The sequence below is a fragment of the Podarcis tiliguerta genome, assembly GCF_965153285.1.
Source record: "Podarcis tiliguerta genome assembly, chromosome: 1".
Taxonomy (NCBI): Eukaryota; Metazoa; Chordata; class Lepidosauria; order Squamata; family Lacertidae; genus Podarcis; species Podarcis tiliguerta.
The window spans coordinates 37,749,204-37,763,242 of NC_139534.1; the positions used below are offsets into that span (position 1 = coordinate 37,749,204).

At 42.9% G+C, this 14,039-nt stretch overlaps 1 protein-coding gene across 11 annotated transcripts in view; it reads right to left on the minus strand.

Moving 5' to 3' along the window:
- Positions 1 to 4,919: 4,919 nt before the first annotated feature.
- The window catches only part of ARHGAP15 (Rho GTPase activating protein 15), a 370,171-nt gene continuing 361,051 nt past the window's right edge, over positions 4,920 to 14,039 (minus strand). For all 11 annotated transcript variants that reach the window (XM_083410920.1, XM_083410912.1, XM_083410910.1 and 8 more), the window contains one exon: positions 4,920 to 6,187. In XM_083410920.1, the coding sequence (XP_083267046.1) occupies positions 6,004 to 6,187 (184 nt within the window). In that variant the 3' untranslated portion in view covers positions 4,920 to 6,003. The remainder of the gene's footprint in view (positions 6,188 to 14,039) is intronic.

Below are 14,039 nucleotides of genomic sequence, written 5' to 3' on the forward strand. Positions count from 1 at the left end.
CGTCCCAAAAAGGGGAGGGTTTTCATGCAGTCTTTTAAACAGCTCAGGACTGCAATACCACAAGGACCGCCTCTTCTCATGTGAACCAATCTGGACCCCGTGACCATCATCTGAGGCCCTTCTTCATATGCCCCTTCCACGAGACCCAGAGGGTGTCAACATGAGAATGGCCTTTTCTGTGGTGGCTCCCTGTTGGTAGAGTGTTCTCCCCAGGGAGGCTCACCTGACACCTTTAGCTTTAGACGCCAGGTGAATTTCTCTATAACCAGGCCTTTGGCTAATTAAACTATATATGGCCTTTTAAACAGTGTGTGTGGTGGTCATGTTGTTACGTATTTACGTATTTTTAGAATGTAAACCGCCCTGTGATCTTCAGAAGAAGGGCAGTATATAAATTTAATTGATAAAGGATATAAAAGAATAAGTGCCCCATGTCCAGTCCCCATATCATTGCCCCCTGAAAAATGCAGCCTTGTGTAGCTGATGGCTATACTTTGGTAAACGTTACCAATTCCTTTAAAATAAAATAAAAATGCTGTCAGGATTTAGGGTCAACTTGCCATTTGTTTGAATGAGTGTGCCCATTTCAGTGCCTTAAAACATTAGGGAAGGGATGTGTAGCTTAGTGATAGAGCAAGTGGAGTGGGCAAGTTTCAGTTCTTGGCGTCCCCAGTTAAAATGATTGGGGGCGGGATTGGTAAGCAATGGGGAATCTCTGACCCATGGGGACTAATGCAGCCTATGAGGTCTCTAGATATGCCCTGTCTCCCCAGCCCCCCCCCCCCCTAGAGTTCACCTGGCTAGATTAAGTGTGGGAAGGGGAGCTGTCACATTTAAAATGATCAAACTTGAGAATTAGAACAACACTCAGCATCTTTCTGTTGTTAACAGGCAAATGTTAGCCACATCCCCAGCATGTGAAAAATGCAGCTGATACGGATGCTGAAGTGAAAATAGAAGCTGAAATGCATCTTTGTACCATTGCTGGAAGTCTGCAACACGGTATGGCTCTACTAAGTGCTTTTGTCTTTATATTGGGGGCTGGGGCTGCACCTAAGAGTGTGCAGTTTGCCCTATTCCAATGGAAGCAGCAGATACATGCATGCAGAGGAATGTACATGTAGATTGGCAGTACAAAATTAATTAGGCAGCACTTAAGAGTGGCATTTGGCCTCTGACACCCATCAGAAAAGAATTTTCTGGACCACAGCAATTGACTCCAAAACATGGTTCTATGAGAAATAAGAAAGGAAACCATTTATTAATAAAACATTCATTGCGCCACGGGATAAGAGATCTTTCTTTATTGTTTAGCTGGCTCATTTATTGTTGATGTCTTTCTCACTCACCCAAACACACACACACACAGACACCGCTGAATATGCAGAGTACCTCTAAAGTCCTTTTGCATTTTTAATAAGGGTTGGGGGTTTTTTATATAAAAAAGATACTAGTGCAAGAAGAAGAAATGGTAAGCTGGCATAAATACTTTATAGCACTATGGTTTCGGAAAGGAAAGCTCACTGGGAATTGTGGTTAAAAAGAAAAGCAGTTTGGGGACAGAACATATACCTGTGCTGTGTTGAAGGTGTCTTCCAGTATATTTATATTTCCCTCTCAGCTTCTGTAATTTAGGTAAATGGGTCCTAGCTAGTAGTGTTTGAGTGGAGAAGGATAACGTATTGCAGTGTGGGCTCACCCTTTCCCATCAATAAACAAAGAGGAACATAGGAAACTGCCTTCCTGGTATGCACCCAGCTGCCTTTGAAGAGTGCTCAAAAAAATCAACTGTCTCAAAGAGCTGCAGCCAAATTGTTGACTGTGACTGGTTATAGGGAACATACAACTGCCTTATGTTCTTATGGGCTTGAAAACATTCTCTCTTTTGCTTTAGGGTGTGATCAGCTCACCCTCCCATACGCTAAATAGCCTAAGCCATGTGTGGTTCTCTACAAAACTGAGAGCAACATCTTTAGCTGGGTGCTCCCCCTAAAGAAAGGTCAACAAGTTCTGGAACCTCTTTTTCCAGAAAAAAAGCTCTGGAGAAGAGCAATGGAAGAACATGGGCCAAAACCCCTGAGCCAGACCCACGGGCAGCTTGACAAAATGGCAGAAAGAATGCGGATTGATGAATTGCCCTATGTTCTAACACTCAAAATGTCCGTGGGCTATTGGTTTGTCTCTGCCACTGAAATAGTTTCATGAATCATTATTGAAAGCAAGGGGGCCCATTGCATTTACTGCTGCATTTTAAGGGGAACGAAAGGGTGGCAAGAACTGCTTCACATTAAATAACCTGAAAACTGTGCCTTGTAAGCAAGGAGTGATGATTCTAAATCCACGTTAGTGGCTGCGAAAGTAGAACCAGAGGAAAGAAATGGGATGGGATGGGGAAGATAAGTTAGTGATCTTAAGGAGGCTCGGGGTTATAACAACCAGCGAAGCTTCCTTCCTTGATATCAATAAGCTTTAGAACATAGAGGGATTTAACATATAAAGGTAATAAGTTACACTTGCTAGAGTAGGATTAAAAATGTATGAGATATAAACCTTCCTTCATGCTTAAGGCTACTTCATGTTGAGACAAGATTATCATGTGGCTGGAGTTTGGATGAAACACCCCCATTGGGCACTTGATGAAGAATCACACCTTTGCATCAAGGCAATGTTTTCACATAGAGGGGGAAGAGAGCGGGGAGAGAAAGAAACAGCAGACAGGAGCATTAAGTCATGTGGCTTTCTCAAGGAGCCACTTGATGGCTGTGAAGATAACATGCTTGATGGCTGTGAAGATAACATGCTTCACTACACAGTACAATACTAATCATATGTACTATCATAACAGTACTAGACCAAATAGCAATCCTAACTATAATATCACATATTTAATTAGTGCAGGGATGTAAACTGCTACTTTTGTCTCATTAGCAGAACTGTAGGCTCAATCCTGCCTGCAGTTATCTAAGCAACTCCCAGTAGCTAATGAGAAGTAGAGAAGAGGAGCAAGTTCACAGACTATAGTTTTTGTTAGTGCAAAGGGGAAAGAACAAACACAAAAGCATTTCTGCACAATCAACATTTCTGCATATGAAACCCAATTGTAAAATTACCAGTACTTATTACCCAGGGCTTTTTTTTTCCAGCTGGAATTTGCCGGAACTCAGTTCCATCACTTCTCAGGAGGGTGCCGTTGCCATTATAAGAGAGCAAGGGAGACATCAACGGTGAGTTCCGACACCTCTTTTTCTAGAAAAATAGCAGTGTTATTATCCATTAGCATTTTAGACCACATGTTTTGTTTGGTGCAACGTCGTCATGGGTAGGCGGTTTACTATATTCTACCCATGTAAGACATAGAGTCTGTCTGTCTGTCTGTCTGTCTGTCTGTCTGTCTCTCTCTCTCACACCCACCCACCCACCCACCTTCAATTCAGACAAGCAGGATACATTATTACACTTCAAGAACACCTTCCAGCCAGGCATGGAGCATGGCCAGTGCATGGTGTGGCCTGGGAGGAAGAGATGTGGCCTGAGGAGAGTGCCAAGGGCCAGACAGAGGCCTGTAAGGCTGCATGCTAGGAAGACAGGTGCCTCCTCCTTTTCCTGTACTATATGATTATGCCCTAAGAATGCCCATCTCTCTGGCCAGTTCACATTTTACAAACACTGAATGAAAGTTGTTGCAATAAGTTAGGGGGATGTACAAATGACTATTGCGGGGGGGGACCACCTTCTTCTTCTGAGGTCTAGTGGCTGGAGAGCACTTACCCTGCCAAGGACACCCCCACACACTGGTATGCCTGTAGATGCTGGTGGTGGTGTGCCAATGATAAGGTCAGAAATGAAGCACTTTGAGGGCAGGTCTGAGTACATCATGGATGGACAGAGTCATAAGCTGCCTTGTTTTCCCGACTCTCTCCTAAACAGGCCCTGATCATCTATTAATTTCCTCCCATGACAGTTTGTGCTTGCCCTGGCTTCTCCCCTCACCCCAATAGGATGTCTCTCTTTTAGCCATGCTTTATGTCGGCCCAAGATTCAATTTCTGACATGAGCACTGCAGTTCGGCTGATATTCTGAACATTCTTATGTCCAATTCTTTCTGATTTAATTCCTGTCCGGTGGGAAATGGAAGTTCAGTGAGTCTGTACACACTTTTTTGGACTCAATATTATTGATTTGTCTTGTAAACTGCTTTGAGGGTTGGTTTTCACCACCACCCCATCCCAATCAAGCAGTATATAATTTTTATGACCTATCTACAAATAAATAGGTAATTTAACAACCTCTTGGGGTCAGAATCTGATTCCAGCCACAAAAACACCCCCTCCCTCTAGTCAATACTAAACATTGCCAAGAATGACAGAACATCCACATGTTCAGCAAGAAGGTAATCATGCCATGCATCACCAACCCTGAGACATCTTACAACTGGACATGTGTATCCTAAAGTTTTACTTCTTTCTCTTAAATTGTTCTGACTGGTTACTGCTTGGTGTCTCTTTCTTCATTCTCGCCGTTCTGTACTAACGTCGTGGTTGCTTCAGCAATAGCTTAGTCCTTTTTAACTTGTGGATTCTGAATATCTTACCCATTAATCCTGGTGCTTGTAGTTGTTTAATGAAGCAGCAGCATCCTTGTACATTTATTTTCCTTGATGATCATTTTAAAACACAGCTTCAACTGCTTAACAACATAGTAGGCTGAGAAACGGTGTTGAACAATGACATTGTAATTCCTGACTATTAGATTTGATACTTGAGACATATCTCTCATACACAGCAGATTTATGCATTAATCCTATATTTGGGGGGGGCGTTAATTGCTCAAAATATTTGCTTCTAGATCTGCATTTTCACACATTTTATTTACATGGTTTATTTTTCATTTTATGAACAAATCGATAGCCAGGCGGACTCTTTTACCACACTGGATTAGTTTTATTTATTCTCTTTGAACTTGATTAAAAAGCTGTCAAACATAAGTCTACATTTTATCAGTGGAATACTTTTACAAAACAGGGTAGGGGATGTGTATAGCTGGAAACATACATTTCAGAATAAAACAATATTTGATATATTCTAGACAGTTACCCTTTTGTTTATCCATGACAACTGAAACTAACCATCAAATGTATAAATTGATTCAAGTCTAGCCAAGTAATCCTAAGGGCATATGAAAAGGCTTTAAAAAAAGTTCTTTCTAGATGAATTTAATGCAGTTCACCAATAAAGCATCTTCGGGAGCATAATAAAAATTTCTACAAAACATGACATAGCTGTGGAAAGAGCAAAGTCGGATAAAGTGTTGGAAAATTCAAAATGGATGTTGCATTCAAAATGAGCAATTGGGTAACTTGATGCACTGCTGCTGTTGCATTTGAAACGATGAGGCTCAGGGATTAATTTCATTCTTAAGCTTGCAAATGAAACATTTACACCACCCCAACCTATGATGATTTTTGTTATGCGCCTGTGTGAAAATCTATAACCATGTTTTGAACCTGTAGCTTTCATCATTTGACGTGATCATTTTCCACACAAAATTATTTTGAGTGTACATACCTGTTATTAAGTGATAGATTGCATCACTACACCAATTTAATTGTTCCAAAAGCCAATTTAAACCCATTAACCTCCAACCCTGCTTGTCTGGGAGTGCCATTGCATATGCCTCTAAGCTATCTTTCATCTGGATTTGGCGAAATTGTCAAATCCCAGCTGTAAAATGAAGGCATGCAAAATGGCAAAGCCCTGGGGGCGGAGTGCTGGCAGAGAATGATTCATTCAAAGGGTTAATGCTGAGTACATATAAGCAAATATTGACAATGTATTTTTATTCCAATGTTTGGAAATTTAAAGACAAAATTGTCATTAAGTTTTCACAAAACGAGGCATCTGTCACTTGAGGGGAGAAGAAATGTTTCAGAAAGATGTTTACAGAAATGTAAAAATATTAGATTCAAAGACAGATGTGAATATATTCAGTAACACTCCCTGTCTGTCAGTCTTTCTCGCAGTTGAAGATCTTGGTGTACTCGCTTAACATTAGCTCAACAATCTGGTTTTGGTATAGCATGTTCACTGCCATGGAGCCTGTCTCTTTTTCAGGCCGAAGGAGCGTCGGTCCAAAAACAATCCCCAAACTCTGCTGTGACATAAGATTCACGTTCTCCTTGGCTGCTATCCTGGTGGCAAAAAAAGAAAGGAATTGGTTAAAAAATGAATTCAACTAAAAGGAAAAAAAAACTTCACTAAACAGAAAATGCAGTGGCACTCTCATTTTTCAGTGGTGCTTCAATTATAACTAAAATCTTGATTTAATTATTAGAGAGAGAATGAAATAGAAGTGAGAAAAAAAAATTGAAATGTTGGCAATATGATGAAAAAGGTCCATCTTATGGTGGAAATGATATTTTTGGATCCAAGATAGTGGATAAACTCTATATTATTTCCTCTTAACAGGCACTGGAGCCCTTTCTTCGCATTCTCCTTGGTGGTATGTTGAAACACATTTCTTCTCCTTAATGTCCTTCATGTTCTTTCTCTAGTGGGAGCAGATCACTGTAATATTACCGTATTTTTCACTCCATAAGACACACCTAGTTTTTAAGAGGGGGAAAGCAAGAAAAAAAATATTCTGTGCAGAGCATGTAAAAGCAAGCCAAGCGAGAGAGGTTTACATGGCTTCTCTCCCGCTTTGGGCAGCTCTCACTTTGCTTGCCCATCCCTCCTCCCGCCTTACTGTAAAAGAGGAGGAGACACCACAACCGGTGCTTTGCTTGCTTTACAGCGAGGCAGGAGGAGGGATGGGCAAGCAAAGTAAGAGCTGCCCAAAGCGGGAGAGAAGCCATGTAAGCGGCTCTCGCTTTGCTTGCTCCCGTCCGTCCCTCCTCCCGCTTCGCTGTGAAGCCAGCAGAGCAAGAGGCGCTGCACAGCTCTCGCTCTTGCTTTGCTGGCTTCAGCAGAGCAGCGCAGCACAGCGCCTCTTGCTCTGCTGGCTTCACAGCGAGTGACAGATGGGAGCCATGCCTCTAACAGCGGAGGCATCCCTCAGCTCGCGACTGCAGCGGTAGCCGAGGGATCAGTCTGCCGCCCAGTGCATTCGCTCCATAAGACACATAGACATTTCCCCTTACTTTTTAGGAGGAAAAAAGTGTGTCTTATGGAGTGAAAAATACGGTAGGCAATTGTCTAGACATGACTTATGACCACATGCTGGTTTATAACCAACATTAATCCAGAGCCACTTCTTCATGTCCCTGGTATTCGCCTCTGCTGGGCCCCCTTTCATAGAGAGCCTGAAGCTGCAGGTGGACTGGGCCCAGCCCTGCACCCAGATCAAGTGGAGTGGGAGCTGCAGGGCAAATAGTTTTAACATGACGAAATATCTTACTGCCGAGGGGGATGCTACCCAGCACAGAGCTGCAATAAGTTGGGTCCCAAAACCAGGATGTACATCTTCTCAGATGTGCTCCTGCATGAGTCATGTGACTCACAGAACCGAAAAGAAACACTTTTTTTGTCAGGGTGAGATTGCAGCACCTGAAATGGCTGCCATACTCTTTCACACGAAAAAACGGGAGTCCTGGTTTTTACCAAGATACTTGTGAGGTATGGAATTGTAATTGTTTCGATGAATTCATTGTTGAAGTTATTTGTATGTTATCTGTGTTTGATATTACAGTATTTACAATGGTTTCCCCCACAGTGCTTTTGGTATTATTATGAGCTGCCTTGAGCTCAACATTTGTGGTTGGAAAACAGAAATACAAATATTACCGTATTTTTCACTCTATAGGACACACTTTTTCCCCTCCAAAAATGAAGGGAAAATGTGTGTGTGTCCTATGGAGCGAATGCAGGCTCCGCCGCGACGCGCCGGTCCTGGAAGCCGGAGGAGGAACAGAAGGGTCTCCTTCTGTTCCTTCTCCAGCTTCGCTGAAGGGCGCTGCACCTTCTCCCTCTCTGCGCAGCGTCTCTCCTGTGAAGGAGAGGCGTAGCGCCCCTTGAGCGACGCACCTGTCGTGCGAAGCCAGAGGAGGAACAGAAGGAGACCCTCCAGCTTTGCTGAAGGGCGCTGCGCCTTCTCCCTCTCTGTGCTGCGCCTCTCCTGTGAAGGAGAGGCGCAGCGCCCCTTGAGCGACGTGCCTGTCATGCGAAGCGGGAGGAGGAACAGACGGAGACCCTTCTGTTCCTTCTCCAGCTTCACTGAAGGGTGCTGCGCCTTCTCCCTCTCTGCGCAGCACCTCTCCTGTGAAGGAGAGGCACTGCACAGAGAGAGAGAAGGTGCAGCGCCCCTTGAGCGACGCGCCTATCAAGCCGAGCCGGAGGAGGAACAGAAGGGTCTCCTTTTGTTCCTTCTCCAGCTTCGCTTAAAGGGCACTGCGCCTTCTCTCTCTCTGCGCAGCACCTTTCCTGTGAAGGAGGGGCGCTGCACAGAGAGAGAGAAGGCGCAGTGCCCCTTCAGCGACGCATCTGTCCTGGCTTCTGCTTTAGCCCTGTGCAGCCTCTTTGGGCAGGGGGAGCCTTCATCCCGCTGCCCTGAAGAGGCTTGGCACGGTTAGCCCAGAAGCCAGAACAGCCACACTGTATCCCAGAAGCCAGTTCCCTCTTGCTGTTCTGGCTTCTGGGGTTCAGAATAATTTTTTCTTGTTTTCCGCCTCCCAAAACTAGGTGTGCCCTATGGTCCGGTGCGCCCTATGGTGCGAAAAATACAGTAAATCGCCAGGTATTCAGGGAATGTTTGTCATAGTGTTACTGATGTACCCCCATGTGGCCACAGGAGTGACAGTAGCACAACTCACTGCTTGGCCTCCTGGGGGATATTTTAACACTGGGTGGGTAACAGTGTTTCTTTCAAATGAGATTGCATTCTGTGTAGATTAAGATGGTGGTAGGGCTTGACTCCCATCAAAAGAAGTACCACTGCTCACCCACTACTAAAATGGCATCCTGGGCCCCATCTGGTGCTAGGTCTAGCCTGTATGCTGCTTACTACCCCATGAGTGTTCCAAAATTCACGTAGAGTGCTAAATTCAATGGGGGGCTGGGCTTCTAGATGGTGTTTTGAGCCCAGTATGCTATTTGCAGTCAGGTTGTCTTCTAGGTGATGCAATATGACCATTACAGTATCACAGAATTTTTCTTTTCTTTTTACATTCTCCACTTGAAAAGTGTTAACATTTGAATTGGCCCCAAACAGCAATAACTTACAGTGTGAATGATTGCTGATAAACGATTGTTAGCACAGTTCAAGCAGCAAGGCTTTCAAGAGTTCTCAAGACAAAAAGCAAGACAATTCCGTTTAAATGATAGGGCTTTAAAGACAACCTTCAGTAATGCAACCTAAGACATTTAGGACACCCTAACATTTATAACCAAGAGCTGACCGCTCAGTTTTATTTCTCATCCATTCTGCATGTGGTATAAGAAACATGCCCCCCCCCCATAAATTTCTCTGCAAGGCATCTTATTGAAGAGACATCATAAATGGACACTTTTCAAACAAAAATTCCAGAGAAATCAGTATAGCTACCACCTTGCAGCAAGTCAGGGAGGGCTTGGCCTTTAGATTCACCAGCTGCTTATGAACTGCACTCCACACTATGACAGTGCCATTCTAATACGTCTGTCATGCTCCACTGAACAGCTTCAACTTCATATAGAGATGTTTTATTTAAACTATGTATGTAGGGTTGCTGGAGTTGAAAGAGTTTACAACGAAAATGTTATGAATGCACATATATCACTAGCAAAGAATTGGGCCTAAGGCTGCAATGCTATGCACTCTTACCAGGGAGTAACTCCCATTGAACTCTGTTGGTCTTACACTGTAAACGTAAGCATAAACTATTCCACTGAAAGGCTTTATTTTAATGAGACTTCTTGATCTTTAAAAATAATTTATTGTTCTGCTAAGGGAACACGGATGACAAATGGTATCTACAAGATGGCAACCTGCAACTGTCTGTTTCTGCTAACCTACCAGAAAGGCTGTATAAAAGATAGATTTCTTTCTGCCCTGAACTCTGTTTAGAAGCTGCTGCAAAATGGCAATAGAAGAAGGGGGAAGAGGAAAAGAATGATGTATCATCTGTTCCATGCCTTAGAGAAAGGTCTCTTATCAAATCAGTGGGTGGGGTCATGTAGTGAGCACTGCCTTGTGATGGAAGCCTGCCAGTCTTCCAGTTTACCACATTCCCTCAACGCACGAACTCATTTAAGGCTTTTTAAAAAATCAAAAAAATCAGTAATGCTTCCTATTTATATGTGACTTTTACTAGAGTACAGTCTCATGCCTGTAGCCTTGGTGTCCATTACAAAAAACACACTCCATATGGCACTAATCAGACGGGCTTAATTAATAGTTTCTTAAAATATACCATCTTTATCATAAATGAAATGGAGGCTTCACAAACGATTTTGTGGAGTATGGTAATGTTAACTCTGCTAATCTGGGTACAGGTTGAAGATGTAACCAATTGGAAAGAAATGGTGCCCTCTTTTTTTACTGCTTGCACCTGCCACTTTCCAATATGCAGGCAAGTCTTTGTGTTGGGGGCAGGGGAAGTGCGTACTACTCCTGTGTAGTGCAGGAATCTTTATTGCAGTCAACTAAGCATTAATACAAAATCACGGGCTTGCTAAAAAAGACTAAAGAACTGACAATCGTAATAGATCTGAGAGAGATGCTAATGTTTTAAAATATTGGCACCACCAAGAAAAATTCTCAACAGGGGTTTCAAAGAACCACCTGAAAACTGTTTTACAAGAAGGCAAGATTATATATTTTCTTACCTAAGACATGCACAACCATTTTCACCTCAGTGGGATTACAGGTACAATACCTAGCTTTAAAAGGATTGTATAGCAAGGAATAGCAACTGGGATGTCCCAAAGGTCAGTCCTTTGGGATTTCAGTGCTGCAGGAAATTTCCAAAATAACAAAACAGGTAATAGAAGCAACTCCAGAACTAGCCCTATTAAATATCTTCCACAACAACAACACACACGCAAACATGACAAGGAACTCATAAGTCACTTACTTGCATCAGCTAGAACAAACGTTAACCAGACACTGGGGTAAAAAGTAAAGGTAAAATACCTGGATGGTTACGTCCAATCAAAGATGACTATGGGGTTGTGGCACTTTCAGGCTGAGGGAGCCAGCGTTTGTCCACAGGCAGCTTTCCAGGCTATGTGGCCAGCATGACTAAACTGATTCTGGCACAACAGAACACTGTCACGGAAACGCCATTTACCTTCCCACCACAGTGGTACCTATTTATCTACTTGCACTGACGTGCTTTCAAACTGCTAGGTTGGCAGGAGCTGGGACCGAGCAACAGGAGCTCACTCCGTCACAGGGATTCGAACCACCGACCTTCTGATCAGCAAGCCCAAGAGGCTCAGTGGTTTAGACCACAGTGCCACCTGAGTCCCTGCAGACACTAAAAAGACCTATCAGGAGGGAACATACCACTGGTATGAAAATGTAAAGGGAAACTGCCCTACTAGGAAAGTTAACCAACAAACTCAAAATAGCACAGGAACAAGCAGAGGAGGACACCTTCACCCTGGTATGGTTCCCCTTTATCACATGCACAACAGGAAAATGACCTAGTCAGCTTACAAATCAATATGGCTAACCTGACCCAACAAACAAGCCACACTGCAATTAACTGAATGAAACCAACCAGGCTCAGGACACCCTAACCTCTCAAATTATCTATAAAAATAAATAAAACCAAAAAGGACCTACTTATGTGATGCTGACGCAAACACCAACACTAATAATAGGCAATAAAATGAAAGAACAATATCCCATCTCTCTTTCCTCCCAAATGCAAGATATCTATGACAAAAGTGTCTCTCACTAAATATAAACAAACTGTCTATGAATTGAAAGTGGAAACAATATGTGTACCTTTCCCTGTTTCTCGTGTAACACAAAAAAACTTTAATAAAAACTATTTTCTAAAAAACAGGGCGTACAGCAAATCTGTTATGTGAAAATCTGAATGTGTCTCCCCCCCCCCCCCCGGCCCATCTTGGGGACATGAGGGAAGCTAAACATGAACCTGCTGTCATCAGACCTACCTGCCACCTGAGGTATGTCAGATGAAAAGAGAGGCCTTTTGTGTTGTGATATCCAAAACAAGACTTGCAATGCCCTCTCATAAGAATGTTGACTCTCCCTTCCACTTCATTGCTGCATAGCAGAAATCGCTTATACTTTAAGGAATGGTTTTTTACACTATCACTGAACATTACAGCATCAACTTCCTGGCAAGTTCACCTTGATGGATTTGGGTTCACAAATATCTCACCCATTCATACAATCATTGGGCACCCCATAGTTGCAGGGAGCAAATGGCATGTGAAGAAGAAGAAGAAGAAGAAGAAGAAGAAGAAGAAGAAGAAGAAGAAGAAGAAGGAGAGTTTAGATTTGATATCCCACTTTATCACTACCCTAATGAGTCTCAAAGCGGGTAACATTCTCCTTTCCCGTATTGTGCTCTGTATACTTAACAATGTTCCATATTAGCTTGCCACTGCTGGACATATGTACATGCACATAAGTATTTTAGAAGTTCTTACCCTCTACTTGGCCTTTCGTTTTATTTATTTAAAAGAGTTTTAAGTCTAGTTTCCGAGGACGGCTTCCATATGAAAATGCAAAACAACAACAAATATATTACAAAATCCCCAAGCTGTACCAAAATATAAGAACCATAAAACCAGCCATACTAAAAGAGGACTGATTCAACTCAACATAAAGTGGTACCTTGAGTTAAGTACTTAATTCGTTCCGGAGGTCCATACTTAACCTGAAACTGTTCTTAACCAGAAGCACCACTTTAGCTAATGGGGCCTCCTGCTGCTGCCGCGCCGCCGGAGCACGATTTCTGTTCTCATCCTGAAGCAAAGTTCTTAACCTGAAGCACTATTTCTGGGTCAGCGGAGTCTATAACCTGAAGCGTATGTAACCTGAAGCATATGTAATCCGAGGTACCACTGTAATACCATTTAAGACATGTTAATCCTTAATGACTTTGCAGCTGATTAAAACCTTAAAGGACTGCAGCAATTTTTTACTGAAAAGCTGTATGAAATAGAGGCGCCATTAACGGCCACTCTGCAAAGAAAAAGCCATCTGCACATTACATCTGTGTGGGAGAGAATTCCATAGTCACGGTGGGGCCACTGATATCACGGCCCCTTTGCTCAAGTCCCCACTCTCACCTTTCTGGAGTGCGAAAATCACAAGACTTTTCCTTCCTCTGCTACTTTTAACACAGGTATGGTAGTTGCCCCAGAAATTATGAGTGAGGAAGAAGACATACAAGCTTCTGACAAACACACAAAGGATTTGATTTTGAGTGGTAAGAGTAAACATGTTACTTTTGCTGTCTGTCTTGGACCAGCAGAGAGTAAAGGAAAGAATAAAATGAAAAGACCATTAGTAGAGCAAAGCAAATGTTGCTGTTGTTTATATTTGAGGACTATAGCAGAAGCTATTTCATTTCAATTTCATTGCAGATTATGTATGCTGCCTTTCATCCCAAAAGGAAGTCCAATGCAGCTCACAATAACATATCAGAAGTAATATATTAATATTTTAAAAGTGCACTGAAACAACATTTGGGGGGGGGGGGGAATCAGACAATAAAAATGCTGTAATAACCTATCCACTAACCAGTGTAAGAGAATGCCTTGCATTACAGACCCAGGACTGTTTCTGGAATAAGCCTGAATTGTTTGCACCCATTTGAGGAGAGCAAACATTTATAGCCATGCTGGTTGTAATTTTACTATAGGTTTGTTCCAGCTTTGCTGAGGGTTGATGCCAGCCGTTGTTACAACAAAGTCACCTGCCTACGCAGACTACTGCTAATTAGCAACGTCAGTCTCACAGAAGCAGCACCTGCGGGAAGGGATTCTCAGCCAGGAGCTGGGATGCTGAAAAAGTGAAGGATGGCTATATGAGAAATGCACACTGGCTGCCTGCAGTAAGTAATAGCTGGTGAAGTTTTC